The following is a 23,067-nucleotide window of genomic DNA, read 5'->3' as shown; positions in this document are numbered from 1 at the left end:
CGATTCTCTGGCATATTAGTACTAAAAGGCAGAAATTTAAAGGAATAAAATTTACACTTTTCTCTTATTTTTAGTAACCAAACACTAACATACACACAAGAGATAATCAAAAAGCACCTTCATAAACTCACAGATGTGCAGAGGAATAAGATGAACAAGCTTAGGGGGTTTTTCTCCCCCAAAGAAACAGTGACACGTATACTCTGGAAATATTTACTAAAAGACAAACACATGCACATGTAAGTGAAAGACATCAGCACAAAAAACCCCCACCTTCTACAGAACTACATTAAATTCAATTAAAGCTCAGAGTCATAGTTCCCTTCATTTCAGAAAAAGAGAAAGCTACCATTTCCTGGGATTTTCAGTCCAGCTGTCAACCCCCTGCTGCCAACACGGCACTTACAGAAGCCTGGTCTGTGTCTGTGCAGCTCCTCTCCCTTCCCTTCCCCTCATCTGCTTTGTTACTCTCCTGGCAAAGCGGAGAGGACTCGGTGTCCTTACAGGAGACAGAGAACTACCGTGGTCCTTACCTTCCCCCCACTCAGAGATTGCACATCCAGCTTCCCTGCACAAGTTACTTGGAGGGTATTTAAAAACAGATGCTCAGAAATCTGAGGAGAACAACAGCCCAAGGAGGTCAGATTTCCTCTCCGTGATCAGCCTGATGCTGTTGACACTAAGGTGAGCACATGATAAGGGAAGGGAGATGGGATTGTTAGAGAGCATCAAAGGCGGGAGATTGGGAGAGGGGGTTCCCTCTGCCCCGACGTGGCGCCCCTTCCCGGCACCCCCCTTGGCTGGAGAGGAAATAAAATGGAGCCTAGGAGGGAGGGAGATAATCCTGCAGCTTCATCTGATTAGAGAAGCTGGGCCTGTGCAGAGCTGGCAGTGCCGCCAGGGAAGCACAGGGAGGGGAGGCACACGGGCAGGAAGAGGAGGAGCAGAGAGGGAGGGATAAAATTTTAAGGGTTAAAGGAAAATTATAACAGGTATACAAAGGAACTGACTCCTGGACCAAGGCATCCTGGTATGTGCTCAGTATCAACCCTCATATAAAGGCGAAATCACCAGTAGAAAACACCCATTGCTTCTGGTAACGTGGAACAATCAGAGGAAAACAAATCAAACCCCAAGGCCAGAATGCATCCATCCTGTGGGCACAGACTGGGAACAAGGATGTATCCATGGACTGCAAAGAGTGAGATTGAGCTGAGCAGGGAGAAATGGAAAAAGCAGTATGCTACAGATAACTATCTAGATTGTGCCAAACAGGACACAATTTAGAAACCATTTTCTATTGCAAGCCATTTTCCAGAACCTGTTTCCACTTACTTACACACATCTTAGTTGAACCAAAGTGACCTCCAAGGAGTTCGTGTCAACACACACATCGGGTGCTCGCAGCTGAGGCTGCCCTCCCACAAGGCTCTCACTTGTGCCAGCCCCTCTCCCACACCTGGCACAGGTATTTGTGGGCTCGCAGCTGCCCAGAGAGTGTGGCCATCCCCACGCCCGCGGTGCTGCAGCCCTCAGGGGGTCCCAGCCTGCCCTCCCTGCACGCAGACCGGAGGCAGCGCTGTGTCCTCGGCCTGACACGGGCAGGGTGCTGAGGGTGCTGCTCTTGGGAATCCCCACCCCATCCTCACCCAACAGGAACACCCCGCCTTGAGGAGACAGGTACACAGCTCCTCCAAGCTGCCAGCTGTGACCTGTGGCGCATCAGGGAACATCAAGGACAGATGTGACCAGAGGAGTCTCGTCCCCATCCACAGTGGCCCATTTTTGTATAGAACCACCTCTTTTGCTCACCTTTATGAGGGGCTACACTCAGTCCTTTCCCAAGGATCACTCCAAGTTTCCACATTGTGAGCTGCTTTTATTCTTTTCTGGCCTATGCCCTCCATTTACAACTTCACACAACGGAGGGTGGTTGGATCTCAAATGGAGCAAGGAGAAGGATGCCAAAATATCAGAAAAGAAACCTTTCAAGTCCTCTTTCTTTCTGTTCAGGAAGAAGTTAATAATTCTTGTAAACAACTTACAGCAGTTCTCAGTTTGTTCCTAAGCCTTCACCAACAGACTCACATCAGACCTAGGTCAGCTGAGAGAGGGGGATCAACACCCCTCCCAAATGCTTTTAGGAATGTACAGTTGCTCCCTGAGTCTTCAGAATGGGCTGCAAATTTCCTGGAATTTCCTGTGTGCTTCCAGGCTTTGTTCCTAAGATGCACACCCCCACAGACTCGCTGAGCAATCACACCCTCGGGCTGCAGGTCAGGAAGCATTGCGGGGGTTGAGAGCCATTCACGGGTCAGCAGCAGCTTTCTGGCTGCGTTATTTTACCTGCCATGTGCTACAGCAGTGAAGCAGAGTAGGCACTTGCAGTCAGCTCTTTGTGCTGACCTTGACATCCTTCCAGCCAGGCTGGAAACACAAGTTCCTTGAACCTGTTCCTTCCAGCACATCCTTATCAGCATTCCTGCTGGCCCAGGATCATGCCCAGGTGACTCTTCCCATCCTATGGTATGGGACTGCAGTGGTGCTGCAGGGAGAGGGCAGCTCTACATCTTCCTTTTTTATTCCAGCCAAAGACCTTTGGCTGACATGGTGAGACACACCCCTGGCACCTGTAGCTACTCCAACATTGTTCCAGTGCCAGTGGCCAGCCATGGAACAACTCAGTACGACCCTTCCACTCCAATGCATCTTCCAAATGAGTCCCAGGTTGCCCAAATGACATCCCAAGAACATATAAAAGATAAAATGAGAGGACGATGCTGCACTTAGATTTTCCCCCAAACCCTTTACAGAATGAAGTTGCAGGGCTTTCTTGTCCTAGATTTTCTATGTCCAGCAAGGTTGACTATTTTCATTGAAATCATCAAAATGTGCTTACTGGAAGATACTGGTGACCAACTTTTACATCAACAGGTCACAAATCTGGGCATCCATAATGCAATTGGCATACTACTCTTGATGAGAAAAACTGCCTCATTCAGATCTGGGGAATTTATTCATGTATCTTTAAGACAGTTGATAGTTAAAGGAAGATAAGTAATCAGTAGCCTACAGATCCATTAGGCCAAATCCAGGCAATGCTGAAGAAATTCTTTTGAGAAGGACATCATTATTTTTCAAGAGAATGATTTCAGAACAGTTCTGCCACTGTGGCTCAGCCTGACTAGCATGTTTTCCTGAGAAGTCCACCCAGAGCTTAGACACATAAGAATGTGTATAATTTATGAAATTAAAGTCCTATGCCCAGCCATGGAAGAAAGCTTTCAAAATTACTGTTTACTGATTTGGGTGTTTGAGGGTCATATGAAAGCAAGACTCCAGCCCCCTGACTTTGAGTCACCTGGTTGAAGAGAGGCAGTCAGCTCTGCTTGCCTGCTGAAGAAGGGCACCACCCAGGCAGAGCTTTGGACCTGCAGGCCAGCTTTTGTCAGTCACCATCAGACAACCAGGGCTTCTACATTCAAGAGAGAAATCCAGTCCTAACCCAAAAGCCCTTTATCTAACCTAAAATCCACTGGCTACTTTGGCCATCTACTCCTCTTCGGAAGAGGAAATGGGGTAGGAAAACCATCCTGATTGCTTGGTGCCTCCTAAAACCAGGTACTGAAGCCCTTCTCTCACCCCTTCCCATTTATAATCCCACAGTATTTTCTTGCACTGCCTGGTCTGCCATCATTTAGAGCGACTTTTTCCTGCCAGGTGGGTGACCTGAACCCACCCAGACCATGCCTTCTGAACTCCTCAATCAGCCCTGAACCTGCCAAGCTCTGCTGCTTTTTGTGAGGCAGGTTTGAGTGCCCACAAACACTGCCTGAAATTTGTTTACATCTCTCTCTGGAGGCTCTGCATGGAAACCCTGGAAGGCTGATATTTGTTGTCTGTTGATTCAAAGCCACTTAAGCCAGTGAAATTGCACCTTCTACCAGGCAGATTTTATCTTAATGCATTTCTGGGATATGTTCTAGTCTTCCACAATAAGGCAGCCCTCCAGGAACAATATGCTGTCTTGTGGGTAACACCACTGCTCATTTGCCTGAATGTCATCTGCCACAGCCAATTTGGATCAGGGTTTGGATTTCTCCGTTGTAAAGCATTTTTGAGTGTTCTGAAGAATAACAGCCCCTTAGCACAGTCTGAGAGAGCCTTCAAGATAATAACTAATGCACCATAGGCAAATTTAACTTTTTCTATGCCTATAACCAGGCAGAAGCTCTCCACTCCAGATACTACTTTTCCCTTATTGGAATTGGCATTCTGTATGCAGTGCAATTTTTCAGTTTTTGCTTATACTGACACACCCAAAATAATTCCAGTCAGTCAGGTGTAGGAGCTAGCATAGCAAGTGTTCACACACACACTCAAGGCAACTGAAATGCACCTGAGATTGTTTAAAAACATGAAATTTACCATCACCTTCCATTTGACATAAACAGCAGGGTCATTTCTAACAGAGTTCTATAAAGAAAGCAATTCTGTCAGATAAGTGATATCACATTAAATTCAAACTTTCCAATACATCCCAATTAATCACCACAAATATCATTCCCTTCGGCTATGTGCCACATGTCTAACATGCCTGTCAACCTAATTTATCTATAGAGTTTTGGGTATAAAAATAAAGACTATATAGAGTGTTTCTATCCAGCAAGCATCATGACAAGTTCTGCTTCTTGTGCCTGGGAGAAGACAACTGCTGGTTAGACATCCCAATTGTAGCAGGCATGGTCTCTGAATAAGCCTCTATTCTACAATTTTATTTTTCTGTGAAAAGGAAGATGATTTATGTGGGTTTATCTCAAAGTCTCCATGAAATCTGCCAGGTCACCTACATTTATCTTCATTGGGAATAATGCTGTAACACTACTGACATGACTTTTTTTCAAGGAGCAACATAGATGCACTTCTCTTCTTTGCAGAATTAATCTTTTTGAAAGCTGTCAGAATTTTTAGACCTGTGAAAACTGGTGGTTTTGAGCTCTGCCATCTCCTTTCTTTTTCATCTTGGATACAAGAGCAGCTTTCTCAACAAAGCAGACCAGTTCTTTTGCCTTTATTGTACCTTGGCAGTTAGTGAGGCAGCCCACTGACACAAACCATCTCATGTTCTTCAAAGACTCAGCAAATCTCTACAAAGCACTATTTTTAGTTTGGTTATCAAATAGAACGGTAGCTTATGGAGAATGAAAACAAGCTCCCTTTTTCAAGCATATTTTGCAATAAGCCAAAGATGATATTGCACAAACCTTACATGGCCTGTTAAATCAGGGGACTATCACATGGACACTCTGCTCTACTTCTCCCTGATGACATTTCCTCTCATTCACAGCCACTAGAATGTCTTCCCTACACTTCTTTAATATCCATTAGCAAAATCCAATAAATAATTACACCAAAAATCCAACCCTTCAAGCCAGTTTTGGGGTAGCTTTAAGCTGCCTTTCATGCAGTAAGGGCTTTGGCCTTTTGATAATTTAATCACATGTTCAGTTTCGCTCTGCATTTGATTGCTAGTCTTCCATCTGTTCTGTACTCTCAACTGAAAAGGAGGGAAGCCAGGACCACGTAGCAGGCAGGGCTCCCAGGACCTGTTTCCAGAAAGAAATCCCACTATAGAACACCACACTTTGAGAAGTCACCGCTAATTCTGCCCTTTTGTGACTTGCACACCAGGACACTCCTGCAAGTTTGAATCGGACTTTTTTTTCAAAACTACATTAATGTAGATACTAAGCCTCCTTGATTTACTTTTGCAAATGGTGTCATTAAAAAAAAAATTACTTGGTCTTTGAACAACAAAGTATCGGAGTCTGTTCTAGATGTTAACTGGTGCCCAGGGCTGAGGGCTATGAACAAAGCCTGCTGCAGAGAGAGTTTGCTTTACTTAATGGGAGTTAAGCATCTAAATAAAAACTTGAACTCTGATGCCTCAATTCCCACATGTAAAATGGTGAAATGGGATCAGCAAGAAGCTGGGGAAAGTGCAAAGGAAAACACTACACAAGAGGAAAGTTCTGCAGCCTGGGAGCATAATTTGCCCTCATGCACTTTGAAAAACACAGCTCTGCAGCTCCAAGAAAGGCTTTGCTTTTCCATTTGACCTGCAATATTCCCACACACCTCAGTCCACAGCCATCATAATGTCTCATGGCCTGTGAATGAGCTCCAGTCCACTCAAAATTCCTAATCCAAACTCCCTTTCCCTGAACAACAGGCCTGGATAACATATCCATCCTCATTTCTTCCCCATGCAGCAGGAGCTGTTATACTGGTCTCCCTGACTTCATCCAGGATATTCTGGGGAGAGTATCATGGAAGGACGAGGGACAGAGGCTTCAGGAAAGTTGGGGGGAAATTTGAAGAGGGTCTGGATCTAGTCCCTGGGCTGCCTGTAGTGAACCAGTCACATAAGAGGCACGATGATCCTTGGTTAAATGAAACAGACAGAATTATTGTACAACCAATATACCAGAGTGACATCTCAAATTAGACAGGAGCTGAGAGCAACACCACTGAATATTAAATGAGGCTTGCTGCACTAAGCCCTAGATTTCAGAGGAGCCCCACAGCAAGAGAACAATGCTATTTCAAATCTATCCAGTGTCAGAGGCAGCCCAGCAAGATGGAGTGTAAGCCCCAGGCTAACTCTGCCTGCAATAATCTGCAGGCTTGACTCTGTGACAGATTGAAATGCAGTAATAGTGTTTATGCAACTAATTCTTGTTCTAATCTATTAGTTTATGTAACCTAACCTTTGCTCATGGACATACTCTCTCATAGGTCTCAGGAATCAAACGAAAATCTCCTTTAACTCTCTCCCATCCTTCAACCCCTGGCTGCCTACTAAACAGGTTGTCAGAGATCTTGTTCATTCTCTTTGAGGAAAAATTATGTTGGCAATGGGAAAAAAGGTATCAGTTAAATTTCTCAAAACCAGTGTACTTCTTCATGCATACAAATGAAGTCATATAATAAGCTCACCTGTGGTGTGCAGGTGTCCTTCAGGTCAGCATTTCCAACCACAGCATGTACCATTTGAGCCCAGGCTGGAAAAGGAACAGGAATTGTTTGCTTAGCTCCTACAGAGAGAAAAATACTGCTTTCTAGCATTTAGACCTTTTTTTTTTTTTTTTCTCTCTGAGTAAAGCAAGGCAACAATATCTGTGTCAGTGACACTTATTCTTCCTAGCTTGACAGATTTACTTTCATCCTTCTCATATTTCTTGTATTTCCTGGAACATTGTCACAACTATTTTAAGTGAAGAGCTAACCACAGGAAAAGTGTGCAGAATTCTTTCTGCAGCAGTGACAACTCTAGTGATTACCACACAAAACATGCCCACATCGGCTTATTTTATTCCTTCCTGGCTGGGCTCTAAAATAGAGTTTTGAAAGGAATCGAGTCAGATCAACCCTTTTTGAGCTTTTTGGGGCTGTGGGGTTTTTTATGTTTGTTTGGGGGTTTTTGTTTGTTTGGGTTTTTGTTTTGGTTGTTTGTTTGTGGGGGTTGTTTGTTGGTTTGGTTTTTTGTTTTTTTTTTGTTGTTGTTTTGCCTAGGTTTTTTGGGGTTTTTGTTGCCACTGGAATAATTCACACAGCTGCTGCAATGTTGCTCTCATGACACTCCTTAAGTAACCTATACCTGATTTAATTTCTAACCCTTTGATTCGAGGATTCCTACACAGACCAAACCTGATTGATAGCAACTGGAATCAAAAGTATTTGGAGCCAAACCCCATGGTATTGAGGTATTTAGGAGACATCATCATGTATTTTTGATGCATGCTGGACACTACCAGTACTAGATCAATACTCTGTAAATGGATCAGGCATTCCTGATTACTTGTTGCAAAAGCAGTGTAAGAATGGGCAGAGTGCCTCTTTCTGGTGAGTTTCTTTGCACGTGGGGTGATGCCCCAGGGGATTCCTGGTCACTCTGAACCGTTTGCTCCGGCAGAGCCAGAAGCTGTGTCCCAGTGAGCTCGGTCACGTTCCAGCACCGCCCTGTGGGGCCCCTTGCCAAGGAAATCCAGCAGGGACAGCCCCAGGATGGCCCCCGCTGGCCACCTCCTGGCCACTGGGCAAAGACAAAGGCATGCTCACCCACATGAAATAATGACTTAATTATATGAAAGGTTTACTCTTTTTTTCCTACAAATCAGCATTTTAATTTTTTTTTCCTTACATCTTTGACCCTCAAGATCTCCCTACAGCCTTTCCCAGGCTTTTGAGCAACTCAAACACAAAAATGTATGGGATGACACCTATAAATCTTTGCTGCTATACAGAGAGCAGTTTCAGGTGCACATGCCTGCAGAAACATCTTTAAGTTGGAGGAAACAGATCTACAGCTTTCAGTATCTGATTCCAGATGTAAATGCTTCCAAAAAGAAACATCACCTTTTGCTCTCAGTTAAAAGTTTGCATCCCATAAGGCTGTACCAGTTAGGGCTATATTACAAATGGTGCAATTGCTATGCCACATATAAAATTTTGTGCTTCCCTGCAAATCTTAAGATGGATTAGTGTCTACAGATTCACCTGCCTGCTCAGCAATCCCTCCCCATTTGTCTAATTCACCTAATGTCTGCCCTAAATTCATTATCCCTCACTCAGAGAGGCTGAGGCTTAGGAGAAACTGTCTAAAATAATCACCAGCCTTGCCTTAGAGCAACTTCTGTTCACTACAGCTGTGTGAACAGTTCATTTTTCATGTGTACACATATAATCTTGCAAGGCCCTGCCAAAGTTATGAAGTTTAGACTACTCTTATCAAGGCCAGGAAGTGTACAAAACTGGAACAAAAAGTCAGATATTGCCCCCAAAAAACTTTAAAACCATGCAAGCCAGAGCTACACAAGTAGCTTTCTCTGCAAAAGTCTCTACTTGTGCATATTATGTCTGAACTTCGAGTTTATTAATAACATAATTTTAAAAGGAACATTTTGTATTCTTATTTTCTTACAACATCAACAGCCAGCTAACTTTCTTAATGCAATTTACATTAGCAAAAAAACCTTGCAACCATAAAAACACATTCTAGTAAAAGCAAACCAGAAATTCCTATTATAAAACACAGGAAGGAAAGGTCATTAGAAAGGAATAAAAGTTCACATTTTTTGAATTTTATTTCATATGTTCAAAAAAAGTCACCTTTAAAGAACTTTTTGCTTTGCTCTGTTATTTGCACCACAGCCCAGCTTTGGACAGGAGGTGGTGCTATAGTCTGTGTAAATTTTGTTATTAGGCAACACCAACAGCTAAAGCTTACTAAAAGCAAAAGGAAAACGTAAAAAAAGAGCAACATTCTAAATCCTGTAGAAGTGCTGGCATGCAGACTTTACCTACAGATGCTTTCATATCAGTAGGTATTCTGTAACAGTGCTAAAAAGTTTTGTAAGAAGGCACTAAAATGTTTGTGGTTGTCAAGGATTTCTAATACCCAGCAAAACATGACTATCAAAGCATGGAAAAAAATCTGTCATGCACAGCTCTGTACAAGCTGTAACAGTTTTTATGTGGCCAAAGCTCTGTTGAGCAGCTGTGGGCCATGAGGAAACTGATGGAACAGTGGAAGATTTTTCAGGTCCTGTGAGAGCATTCTGTCTGCTTCTCCCTGAAGAATGTCAAGGTTAGCTGCAGGGTCAGTTTTAGTGGGCTAAGATGAAATGCCAAAGTAGGAATCCAAACCCCATGGCTAGGTTAATGCTCTTTCCCCCTCTCTCCTTTCTTCTTTTGCTGTCTTTCTCCTCATGCCCATCTAGAAGCACCAAACATGGCATCTTTTGAAGATTTTTTTTCTTGCTGTCACTATCCCCATTTCACACCTGTAATTTTACTGGGAGAGCTATTCTGGATTGCAGTCTGCTTGATGGTGACTACCATCAACAGCCAAGCAAGAAAGAAAACAATTGTGGAAGACTGGTTCCCTTCTGGCTGAACTTCCTCCTTCCTCTCCTGTTCTCATCTTTTCTTTGGAAAGGAAACTAACAAATGACTCCCAGAACAGATCCAAGGGGTATTTTCTGAGAGAGTAGATCTTTCTTTCACATATTCCTTTCTGAAACTATCAATTATCCATAGCCTGCTAAAGCCAAGAACTAGGTGTCAGTCCAAGGCCAACAGGAGATTGTGGGAGAAATTCTTATCTCAGTTACACAAGTGTGGATCTGGAGGAACTCCAGTCATTAAACAATCTACAAAATCAGGATAACAATAAGTATTATTTCAAAAAGGGTTGTGATGGTTAACTGCCAGTAATTAATGCTGGTATAGAAATCAGGCAATGGTTGCCTGGAAATGAAAGGCACTATAGAAATTCTAAGTACTCATTATTTCTGCCATTTGCAATTATACTTTTCAATGTAATCTATTTGTTGTAGTCAGGGTGCCCATCAATGCTCCCTGCAGACCCCAATCTATTGTTCCTGAATAATTCACTGGTCTCAATAACATTAGTCCACATTTAATTGGAAAAAAAAAAGTTTACCTCTTTCTAGATGCCATTACAGATGAAGGTACCACCAACATGAAAGTCAAAATTGCACTGTAAATGCCATTGCAGATGAAGGTACCACCAACGTGAAAGTCAAAATTCACAAACACGAGGGAGTGGGTGTGAAGGCAGAATAACCTGAATATATTTCACTTGAAAAGGATGGACTTGAACATCATTCTATGGCTGCAAAATGGGATTTAAAAAAATAAAGGAAAACCCTTTTATTGAACAGGATCTGTTGAAGCTTTAAGATTATTAATAAATTATAGCAGGAGTTAGACTTCAGTGTAAAATGATGCTATAATTACTTACCTTTCTAAAGACCTTGTGGTCCTACAACTCTATCTTCTTTAAATATTTTTCTATCCTTTATCAAGGTATGTTCCTATAAACAGCTTTAAGTAATTACATGCAATCAAATTAATTGTAAATCAGAGCTGGATAAAAGGGTTTATATATCAAGCAAATATTCACAGGTTTTTTTCAAAGATATCCAATTAAAAAATATATATCTTGAATTTCACCCAGTCTAGTGGGAATTACATGAATATATGATAAATTATTTGCTGTTATTTAGATAGGCGTCAAATGAGCAATGTGACATCACTGTTTTTAAGGTAACACACTTTGCAGAATTGTTTTGTGACAGATTTTTTAAGTGATCTTTTAAAGCTCAAGGTTTGACTGTGAGATGTCCCTGGGTAGGGACACCGAAAAATGTGTTTGTTACAAAATATGCACCAGAAACACAGAATATTTATAGTACAATATCTAGGTCCACGAAACATTAAACTCTTAGCTGTTCAGGGATTTAGGCTAAGAAGGAGGCTGCAATCAGAGATAAAGGAGGGTATAGTTGTGTTTCATGTCCTGTATTTATTCTGATTTCCAGCTGTTGCAAGAACTCAGCACAGAAAGACTGGAAATGGGAACTTCACAGTGGAGCAGAGAATCAAAATTAAAGCTCCCTGCTCAACAGCTTTGCCATTAACTCCTTCCACAGGGACCTGGGGAGGGCGAGATCTGCCCCTCCAGGTCACGCTGTCCCATCCCCGGGCTCACCGAAACAGGAGCTGAATCAGCGGATGGTTACTGGGTATTGCTGCCCAGATGTCCCAGCTTCCCACACCTCCCCACAGGCAGCAGGGCTTGTGTGGGAGCCAGTGCATCTGGCACCGATCACTTTACTGGTCAACAGTGCTCTGGAAAGCAATCAGGTGTTCGCAGCAGCTGCGGCACTCCTCACACAGCCACCAAAGTGAGCTCAAGCAAGAACACTGCAAGAGAAAGCAGGCATTTGTTGTCTTGCCACGCAACTCAAAAATTTTGGTTGCCTCAGACATGCTTATAGACGTTATCCTGACAAGTGCAAAACTGCTGAGAAAAAAACTCTCCTTCAGTGTTTGCACTAATTGGAGAAATAAGAGTAGCAAAAGCACTGACTGTGCAATATTTCTTTAATAATTAACTATCTTACAAGTGTAAAAGTAAAATATATGAAGCTTTTTCTTTTTTGGGTTAAAATTATCTAAGTTCTTTCTTTCTTCCAGAGGACTCAAAATTAATAGAAAAAGCTTAACCGTGCTACATTTACAGCAGAACATTTGAAATGGAATGAAAAGCATTCTAAGATTCTACAGAAACAGAGGATATTTTGTTAGGATCCTACTGGTTCTAATTACTTTGCGTTTCTTTGGCTATTAGATTAAACATCACTATGCACTACACATGCAACAATTGTGAAGAGAACATGAAATACAAACAGCTGTTAAATTTAAGGTATAGGTTCTTGTCATATACTGGCTGTGAAAGAAACACTAGCAGACAAGAAGTGACGGCAAATACTTTGTTTCTGAACTAGGCGTGAATAATTTGGCTGGTTAAGATCCGGTTGGTTGTATCCATTACACACTCGAGGATTAAAGACCATTACGTTCATAAATACAAGTAGAAGGGGCTGTAATTGCAATTATCTAAGGAGATATGTGTTCCTTTGTGCTTACATATTTTGTTTAAGATATAAAAGAAATGCACACACATTCGTGTTCTTGCCCACACGTATATTCAGAATTAAGCTACTAATAGAAAAGAATTTTTCTGAGCGTAACTGCAGCTTTTGGCGTTCTCTCACACAGGCAGTGGCGCACAGGTGCCTTTAGGGCTGACAGGATTTATGCAGCACAATGGTCAGCATCATTCCTGCCCGATCCCAGCCCTCCCTCCGCGGAAGATCGGCAACGTCTGTGCTGGCCGGGCTCGGGGAGCCTGGGACTGCGCGGAATCTTTCCCCAGCGGGTCCCTTTGCTTTTCTTGCACTAGAGATGCCTCTCTTTGAGCTGCTGTTGCCAGCCTCTGCCGTGTGCGAGCGGCGGGGGCGGGCCGGGGAGGGGCTGCGGCGCTCGGACACCGGGGCGGCGGCGGGCACTCGCGCCGGGCCCGCGGGAGCGGCGGCACCCATGCCCGGTAAGTGCCGGGGGCGCGCTGGGAGGGAGCGAGGGAGGGAGCGAGGGAGGGGGTGCCGGCTCCTCCCGCAGCCCCGGCCGGGCGCCTGCCGCCGTCCCGCTGGCGCTGGGGAAGGCTCGCTAAAGCATCAGCTCAAACCGGTCCCTGCGCACCTGCCCGGCCTCCCTCCGGAGCCCGCCAGGGAAGAGGCAGCCTGGAACTGCAGGGCCGGCAGCACCGCCCGGAGCGCCTGACAGAGGAGAGAGAGCTCGGCGCTGGAGACAGGCACAGCTAGTGGGAAATCTTGCCTCCACTCCTCCTCAATTATTTAATTTATACTGTACATGGGCTTAGACTGTGTCTTTAGATGGGGATTAAAACTCGTGGTGGAGAACGGGCTGCTCGGAAACTTGCTCAGAAGCCAAAAGGCTTACTGCAAAGTTTAAGTAGAGCTTATTAAAAGCACATAATCACACAGTAAGCAAAAAGGGATGCAATCCCAGAGGAGACAGAGGATGCCTGTGACCACCTGCTCTATGCTAGGATAAACCCGGTACCTATTAGCAGGAGACAGTCCCCTGGCTCAGCTGGAGGGAGATGAAGTGGTCCAACAGGTCTCTTCCATCTCCTCTGCCATGATCCTGTACCACAGCAGGATATAATATATCAATTTCTCATGATAATAGGTAGTTATTTTAAAAGATACATATTTTCTCCCTGCATACAATGGACACAACTTATCTCAGTGGTCGATTTTGTGACTAGTGCTAGATTATGCCCTAAACCACCGGTTCTGTTGCTGATCTAATCAGATAAAATGGTCTAAAAGTGAGACAAATTCTCCTTACTCTCATTAAATTACAGGTAACTACTGAAATGAGTAAAACTTTACCTTATATCTACAGCTGTGTAAAGTTTAAAAACCCCAGAATTTTAGTCAATGCCTATGGGTGTGTCACGAATACTTATCATTCTGCAGTGAACAAATTCAGTACACACAAACTCATTAACTAAGAGACTGGAAACTCATTCTCTTACTCCAAAACCAATGCACACCTCATCTTCCTGTCTTTAATGGTAAATAGTGACAAACTGGCTATAGTGGAACACAGGACTGCTGCTGAGAGCATCAAAGACTTGTGAATGAAGAGGACAAGCTAAACAAAGACCTGTACAGCTTGCGTGAAATGTTAACCTTTCTGATACTCATGTCAGACAGTAAAACTACCAGCCATATAGATATATGTGTTGTTTCTAGTGCACCTACATGAAGGAAACCGTTAATTTCTATTATGTTCATGGATGTTAAACTGAAGCATTTTTTCTACATCTAGCCTCCTGAGATGCAATAAAATCTGAGTCTGACTGAAGATATACTTGAGCCTGCCCTGCAAAACTAAAAGGAACAAACACACAAAATTCCCATGCTCATATGCATTTCCTCATACTGTGCATTCTTATCAAGGAAAACAAATTTACTCACATGGAACCATCAGACTTGTCTCTGTATTAATATTAACCCACACCAAGTAGGTGCTTGTTTCCTGTTGCTCAGAATAAGGATTGTACTAATAGTCTGGCTGAATGCTGGAACCCACTCAGTTCCCCTACCAGCTGCAAGGACAGCAAAGTGCTGTCGCTGTGGTACAGCCGGGAGCAGGCGGCTGCTCCATGGTGGTGCTGGGAGACAGGAGTGATTGTGTGACTCAGGGAAGCAGACAGCCAGTTCCTGCAGAGGCCTAAGGCAACACACCTGGAGGGGAGCTGCAAAACCAGCCTGGCTCCGGTGACTCCACCAAATGCAGGAAAATGAGTCAGGATCAGATTAAGGCTTTTGAGGCGCTATGGCCAGGTTAATTTCATAGCACAAGGTAATTACTTAAGTGTTCTGTAGCTGAAGGATATTTCATGTCACTTACTGCAACAGGGAAACACTGAAAAAGATCAGCAATATACGTACATGCAACTCACCTCCTGGACTCTTTATAGCTCCAATGAATAAACTAAATTAAATGAAAATAATTTTGAATTATTCAAAACTATTATTATTTGATAGTCAAAACGATCACTAGTGTTGACTGATTATTTTGTGCTTGTATTGTCTTTATTTTACTAATACCATTGTATAGAGGCAGCTAACTGCAAGCACAGACAGATAAAAAGGAATAAAGCATAATCACAGTTATCTCTACCTAAAAGCAGAGAAAAGGAAAAAAAATTCATTACCAGTTGTGAAAAAATGCCAGATCACTCCACTACTTCAGTTTCAGGGGAGACCTTGAGAACTGTCAGCACCCAGTACTCAGCTGCTCCTCAGCTGCCTCCCATGTCTGCAGAGTGGAAAATCATTCAGGAGTTTACGTACAGAGCAAAATAATCTTTGCAGCCTATCACGCCAGCATTCTCAGCAAAAATGTGAAAGCAATGAACTGAGCCCATTATCAGTTGTCTGCCCTTGGTCTAACGAGAAATTCTCACAACAGAATTTCTCATATTCATATTAAATACATTTATTAAGTTTTATTTGGGTTTTGGTTTGTTCACAGTAATTATACAAGATTTTGTTGTATGTTAAGTACTCACAGTTCAGGAAATTCTGTTTAATGGATATTTAACTTTGACTTCACAGATCAGGAAACACATGCATCCTTAGAAAGAAAACAACCCATAGCTTTACTTTGTTCCTTGTGCCAGAGCCTAGATTCAATTCAACATAGATTAATATTTGGAAGAACAAACCAAACCAAAATAATGGTACCTTTCATATTAGGTGCTCCTGGGTTCTCTTTTTCTTCCATTATGCAAGCTCTAGCACTTCTGCCATGCTAAGGTAAATGCTAATGCTAAAACCAGAGCTTGAACAATTCTTTGGCATTGGGGTTTTTTCACATTGCAGTACCTGCCAGTGCTTCTGAACACTGTCATCTGGCACTGCCATTGTCATGTGTCTTCAGGTGCTGCACCATGCCATAACCAAACAATGCACACGTGAGCTGAATGTCTCATTTAAAAAGAATTTTGGAATGGTTTTTGTTAGCTTTAATATTCCTGTCTACACCCAAAATATACTTAACTTTGATCTTCCCATGATGTTTTCTGTGCTTTTATGTTTGAACAGAGCAAGCAGTTGCTGTGGCTGGAGGTATAATAGGAGGGATCCTTTTATTTGTTCTCCTTGGAATAACTGCATATCTGCTCTGGAAAAAATGTTGCCGCCTCTTTTCTTATGAAAAGCTCATCAATCCTGTCAAAACAACAAATGCAAATACCATTTTCCAAGATAAGGCAAATTCTGAAATTCAACGAAAAAGCACAGGGTACGTCTTTTCATTTTGTTTTTAAAGCATATGCTATGTAATTTATTTCAACTTGTCAAATGTCAAATGAGCAGGTGATCCAAATATATGCATGTACAGAAATAAAGGAGATCCCTAAATTATATGAAAACATCAGTCATGTTCTGTTTTGTTCCTTTAGGAAAAGTATGAAAGTGATGATTACTCCTGATTTATTTAAAAGAGATAATATATTCAAGTGTAATTAGTGAATGGATGGATATACCTGTTAGACAAACCCAGCCTATGTTCCAGAGTCATTTCCAGTCTAATTAAAAAAAAAAACAATACAACTTCAGTTCAGGAAGGAGACTCTTTTAGAGAATTAATCATTGTAGGGGTTTTGGCTCTAAAAAAAGCAGCTGCAGTTAATTCTTCCTTTCCTTTGAAAGATAAATTCTAAAGGGAAGGAAAGGGGGAAAGAGAAGAATATGTCAGAAGAATTAAGATCTAATATGCCTCACTGTCTTTTTATGCATTAAGCAATTGATTTTATTTGCTTTTTGATTTTATTTTTAAATGACTGTAGATTCTTAAATTGTGACATAAGAACAGTAAACTTACTACTCTTATCAAGTTTGGTTTCCACATTTAAACCAGAAGAGTCAATAGGTGCTGTTGTCTTGAGCAGATCCAGAAGTGTTCCATTTATCATTCCACCAACACTGCATGGGCGAGACTGGATTCACCTGACAAATGAAGAACAGGTTCAGGAAGACAGGGACCCCTTCATGACCCCTCAGTCTGGGCCACGGTCATCATTTCATTCTTTGGGTATGGCATTGCAAAAATGGGACTGTTTTTCAGGGTAGGGTGGCTTTATTATTATGAAGCATGTATCTTGGGGGCACACCAGAGATAGCATTACACAGCACAAGCCCTAAATGATCTATGTAGTTATATATTTTATATATGACAATTGGGCAATTTATGTATTTTATACATGAAAATTACCCAGTACAGTGGTACCTTACACATATGGCAGACAAAGCAATCTCTCCTCCCATATTTTGTAAAGGCCAGGAAATGTCCGTTGTCCCCAGAAACAGCAGTCACCAGCTGCACACTGCAACAACAAATAGCTAGAGCTAACCAGGTACAATCACAGGAATAAGGGAAAGAAAGTGATGCAGCCTATAATTACTCCCCCAAATTTGAGGGAAAAGGAAATAAAAGATGAAATTAATACAGAAAATGGATTGTTAATAAAGAGGGTAATCTGATTTACCCAAATACAGCAGTGGTATAAAAATGCCTGCAATGGTTCTTGAGGCTAATCTGAGGGTGCTTGTTTTGCCTTTTTTTGTAGCTGGAGCTTATGTTGTAGGGACCATTAACCCAGATCTGTACAAGTTTCCTGAAGACAAAAGCGAAACAGATTTTCCTGATGGCAGCATTGGCCGCCTCTGGTTCTCCATAGAATACGAGCAAGAGTCAGAAAGGCTCCTCGTCTCCTTGATCAAACTCAGAAAGCTGCAGCCTCCTGCTGAATCCTGCAGTCCATTTGTGAAAATCTACCTGCTGCCTGATGAAAGAAGCTACCTGCAGTCCAAAACAAAACGTAAAACTCTTAACCCACAGTTTGATGAGAACTTTGTTTTCCAGGTACTTTTTCTTTTGAAGAGGAAGATTTTTGTTTGCAAATATTAACTTGTCAAACTACGGTACATGTTTGTATGTTCACAATGCTTCTACCAAGACAGAAGTTGTTTCCACAAGAGACAGGATTTTTTACTGGGGCTTCTGGAGATGCTGGGCTACAGAACTGATCTTACTTCTGGTCTGTGCCAAAGTTAAGGATTCCAGAACTTGCCCTGGGAATAACGAAAACTCCAGTTTTGAACTACAGCTGATCAGTTCAGCCCAGCAGTTCTAGAAGTCCAGAAGGAGCCAGTACTGACAAAATGCTTTCACAGCTTTTAGTTTCTTTGCTGTGGAAGTAGGCTAGACAGCAGAACCTGGGAGGTATGTGTGGGCTGCTATTTGTACAGTGCTGTTCATCTTTCCATCCCATGCTAACATAATAGGCTTTCAGCACACAAGACAAAAGCTTTAAAACAAAAAAAAGTTTGTGTTTCAGACAACTGAAAAAATGTTTACAGATTCTAAACATCTGAATCTGAAAGTGAACGCATCACACAGCACTAGATCCATATGAGCTATAAAACCACCAGTTAACTTCACAGCTTTCAAATAAACTCGTATTTTAGCTTGGATCTTGACTTCTGCATAGCTAAAACTTGGGGCAAATTTTAAAAGTAGACTTCAAATAATTAAAGGAAATCTCCAACTACACTTACCACAGTTTGGAATATATTTTCTTTGAAGACATGCTAGAGTAGAAAAGTGTCAGATATTTTATAATTATTAATAGTCTTCATTTTCCTGTACAGGTCTCTAGTAAAGTGTTGCTACAAAGGACACTAAAGTTTTTGGTTTATCATGTTGATAAACAGAAGAAGCATCATCTCCTAGGCCAAGTTATATTCCCACTAAAAAATGAAGCATTAACTGAGGACAACAAACTAGTCATATGGAGAGATCTGGAGAAAGAAAACTTGGAGGTATGTGATACCAGGCTGCTTGGCACTGTGGAACTTCTGTCATCTTACAAGTATTGGAAGGATATAGCTGAAGTAGAACTATGTTCTACCAAGTACCTCAAATGCAAAAGTACTTCATAAACATTTGGAAGAGAAATTCCCATCTTACCAACTTGCAGATCCATAGCTGTTGTAAAGGGAGTACCCAGATGCTTAGAAAAAGTCATGTGAATTAGGAGGTCGTTACATAAGAACTTTTGTTATTTGCTTCTCTTTTCAATTAGAGCAGAAAAGAGCAGAAGAGACAAGGAAATAGATATACCCTGGAAAAGAGTAATTCTGAGGGTCAGGAAGGCTGATTAATCGGTTCCATCAAATGTTACAACAGCGTAAATAAAGCCATTACAATTCACTCACATGCCTTAATGTGACAGAAACCATTAGCATGAAAAAGGATTGGTCTCCCCATCTGACCATGCAACGAGAGAGTTTTTCAGATATATTTGACAGGTGTTGTTCTGCTTCCAAAGCCTCCTTCAGAGCACGGTGATATCCAGTTCTCCCTGAGCTACAATGACTACCTGGGCCGTCTCACTGTGGTGGTTCTGAGGGCAAGGGGATTAAAGCTCCAGGAGGAGAGCCCTGCTGTTGGTAAGTGGGATTTCCTCCCTGCTATCAGCTCCACACTTCCTGTTTTAATTTGCTCCTTCCTCATCTGTACACCCAGGCTTGTGCTGTGGGACTCTGACAGGACTAAATAAACATCCTGGTGATTTGAGTGGAAACAAGCCATATTTTGCCCTGAGGCAATTAGATTTTGATAGTTAAGTTTTGCTATGTTTGGGGTTTGTTTCATAATAAAAAATTTGTCCTGTGGCAATTTATGGTAACTTTTTTCTCCTGTTTTTGTACAGTCAGCAGCATCCTTTTGCTGCTCTCCAGTCCACAGAAGGCAGCATTTCAGGGGATACTGACATGAACAGTTGCCTCCAGTCAAATTCTCAGAGGTAACAGCTGCAGGACAACTGAACAGCTGTCCTGGGAGGAACTGAATTGAGAGAAAAAAATCCCAGTTTAGCACAGCCTGGCTATTGTTCAAAGGACCATGGCATGGAGTCACAATTTTCTCCCTTAGTGCAGAGGGCTTTTTCTGGTGCACCATACTCACGTATCCCTGGTCTCAGAGATTACCTCAAAAGGCTGTTTAAAATCTACCACTCAGAAGCAAAAACGGATGAAGAACCAAACTTGTATTTCAGTCTGTAGTCATTTCTTGCAGGGCTTTGAAGTGAAACAATATAAATGCAAAATACAACTACCATTTAAAAAGAAAAGAGGTTTAGTCCTCTATATACACACATCACTATGAAGTTTTTTTTGACTGAACAAATTAAGCCTCCAAAAAAGTCTCCATCAGATGAAGGGAAGGCACAGAAACATAAGATCAAGGATGCAGGGTAAGAATATGGCTACTTATTTTAACAGCACTTAAATTGTAAAGTGCACTGCAAAACTGTACCCTCAGTACTTTGTGTACTCCCTGTTTTATGTCATGCTGTCATGTGTGCTCCATGAATCTTTCACAATCTGATGGTACACTTGATACTGACTCCCAAAAGGAAAAAATTCCTTAAGCCATCTCCCAATTGCTTCTTGAAGATGTCTTTTAGTCTTGAATTTCTTTTTCTCCAAGGTGTGTATGTCAAAGTCTCACTAATGAACCATAATAAATTCATCAAAAGTAAAAAGACAGCAGCTCTCCTGGGAACTCCCAATCCTGTGTACAATGAAACCTTCAGTTTCAAGGCAGATCAGACAGAGCTGGATACAGCAAGCCTGAGTCTATCTGTGCTGCAGAGTAACAAAGGAGAAAGTAAGTTAGATAAATTATTACAGTCAAGGTGTCAAATCTCTTACATATTTGAGACATGTTTAAACCTGAGAGGCAGTAATTCCTTTTCAGCAATAATCATAAAACTTTTAAGAGTTTTGGGGTATTTCAAAGGTTGTCTCCTTAAAAGCAGAACAACTTATTTGTAGTAAAGCATATGTCTCAATTTCAGAGGCTCGGTTTCATGAATAAGACATGAATAATATTCAAGACATGAATAAAATCACTGTAGACTAGTCAATGTCAGTACAAGGTGCTGTGACTTTGTTTCATTCCAGTATCCCATTAAAACAAGCTTATGTGAACACTTGTGTGTGTAACACAAAGCCTGCAAAACTGTGTGGCCGTTCACTCTTTCTGAGCATATTTGAAAGAGGAATAGGAATTTTAATTCTCTCAGCAGTGAGAAAGAAGAGAGACTAGCAAACATCCCCATTCCCTGGCAGAAAACCTCATGCTTGAAGCCACCTCTTACTAACTGTCAGAGAATCCATTAAGGAGCTCTGCTTACAGAAGCAAATCAGAATTCAGCATTTCCACTGCTCACAAGAAAAACATCTTCGCTGCAGTGCAAATATGATCTCAATAATTTTCCCCATTCATAGCTGAAAAATCCAGGCATGAATAAACAATCTGGTCCTTGGCAGTGGCAACACACATATTACAGCTCCCAGCTGTCTCAGTAACTGCATTTATTTTTTGCAAAGCCAGAGCATCATGTGAATCCTACTGAGGCTGCTGATGCCCAAAATTAGGGCGCACTTCCCCAGTAAACCTGAGGTAAAGGGGCAGGGCAGATACAGATGAGATGTTTGTGCCTTGAAGATGTTTTAGTTTAACTGTAGGCAAAAGGATGGGCCTGCATTGACCAAACACCCACTTACTGCCATACCTTTTTTAATGCTGAACCTCAGCAGGCAGAAGCTACAGAACCTGAAAGCCAGAGTTATTTCCTTGAGGAATATTTTGGTTTAAAAATACATTTCAGAAAAGGTATTACTTGGAGAAATACATGTTGATATTATAATTTAGGCATGGATTCCAGAGAAGCATCACAGGTGCCCATCACTAACTGCTTTCTTTTTTTCCCAGAAACACTTCTGCTGGGACGAGTAGTAGTTGGGCCTTTCATGTACACACGTGGCAGAGAACTGGAACACTGGAATGAGATGATGAGCAAGCCCAAGGAGCTGGTTAAACGATGGCATGCTCTCTGCCACAGCACATGAACAGCACTGAGAAAAAAAAACAACCTTAACATGGAAAAGCTCTTACTATCTATCTTTCTCATCTAAAGAGTACAAAAATCTTTGCTAAGATTTTGTACCTGAATAAGAAAAGAATCAATTAAATTATTTCCTTGACCAAACACAAATAAAAGATTTGGTCCCTGATAGGCTGGGAGTCCCTCTTTCCACTCTTCAAAATATATGTTAAATTAACAAGCAGCTGAGCAAGTAAAACAGCCAAATGTGATCTCTCAGTATTAATTATTTTGACTAGTAAATTCCACTTCTTGGTCATGAGTTCTGGGCACAAATGATCACACATCATGTAGATAGAGCCCAAAACCCGAGAATTGCCAGTGATGACACCAGGCCTATCTGCCCACTGCTCCACATCACCACAGTGGCTTCACCAAAGGGGAGAGAAGCCCAGTGAGCTGGGCAAGTGAGACAAGCCCAAAAGACATTGACTAATACATGCAGAAGTTGTTTTAAATATAATGCTGCTATTTTAGACCTCTTTTGAACAAGAAGGGTGAAGGCACTGCTTTCTGGTCACACACCTGGAAGCAGCTGTTCACAGTGTATTTCCTGAAGTAACTCAGTTCAATGTTTTCAGCTGAGCCCAACTACAGCACTTTGTGTTGACACTAAGGGACAAGCAAAGAAGTCACAGAGTCACAAGTGACTGGAGGCTATTCCAGTACTGGAGTACTTTGAAACAGTAATATGAAGACCTGTCCTATCCTTTTATATTTCTCTCTAAACACACCTCTGCTGGAGACAGAGCATTGATTACAAGAGCCTTGGTTTGACCTACTATGACCATTCTTACACTGAAAATCCAATTAGCTTAAGCCCCCTGGGCATGTGTCTGTTTTAGTAGTAGAGTCTTCTTCATTAAATAAATTACTGCTCTCTAAAGTAATTTGGAGCAATTATTCCTAATCAAAATAAAATAGGACAATCTTCTCTTTCTGATTGTTCACTGGGGACCTGAGCTCTGTACCCTTCTCACTGTACAGTCATAAACCAGACACACAGACTGCTGCAGCAAAACATTTTGCACAATCATGTTCCATAACCCCTACAGCTGAAATCAAACCAACGTCCT

The 23,067-nt window shown here is 41.9% G+C and overlaps 1 protein-coding gene and 1 long non-coding RNA gene across 5 annotated transcripts; one reads left to right on the top strand and one right to left on the bottom strand.

The window, feature by feature from the left end:
- Positions 1-545: 545 nt before the first annotated feature.
- Positions 546-22,123, top strand: LOC137477890 (synaptotagmin-15-like). Of its 4 annotated transcripts, none has more exons than XM_068197249.1 (8): positions 546-684; positions 16,077-16,275; positions 16,925-17,067; positions 17,603-17,898; positions 18,687-18,857; positions 19,367-19,487; positions 20,530-20,709; positions 21,820-22,123. In XM_068197249.1, the coding sequence occupies exons 3-8, from the start codon at positions 17,025-17,027 to the stop codon at positions 21,954-21,956; spliced, it is 948 nt and encodes a 315-aa protein (XP_068053350.1). In that variant the 5' UTR covers positions 546-684; positions 16,077-16,275; positions 16,925-17,024; the 3' UTR covers positions 21,957-22,123. The 4 variants fall into 4 exon arrangements, with proteins under 4 accessions (XP_068053350.1, XP_068053348.1, XP_068053347.1 ...); XM_068197247.1 differs by lacking the exon at positions 546-684 and adding an exon at positions 12,866-12,979; XM_068197246.1 differs by lacking the exon at positions 546-684 and adding an exon at positions 12,866-12,979 and having other exon boundaries at positions 16,871-17,067.
- LOC137478558 (uncharacterized) lies at positions 13,436-15,806 on the bottom strand. The gene is made up of 3 exons (XR_011001649.1): positions 15,717-15,806; positions 15,185-15,288; positions 13,436-13,599 (listed from the first exon to the last, which is right to left on the bottom strand). It is a non-coding gene; the product is annotated as an uncharacterized lncRNA (long non-coding RNA).
- Positions 22,124-23,067: the final 944 nt, after the last annotated feature.

This window comes from Anomalospiza imberbis, chromosome 8 (assembly GCF_031753505.1).
Source record: "Anomalospiza imberbis isolate Cuckoo-Finch-1a 21T00152 chromosome 8, ASM3175350v1, whole genome shotgun sequence".
NCBI lineage: Eukaryota > Metazoa > Chordata > Aves > Passeriformes > Viduidae > Anomalospiza > Anomalospiza imberbis.
The sequence above is the reverse complement of the archived record's forward strand: the minus strand, read 5'-3'. Positions and strand labels throughout refer to the sequence as shown.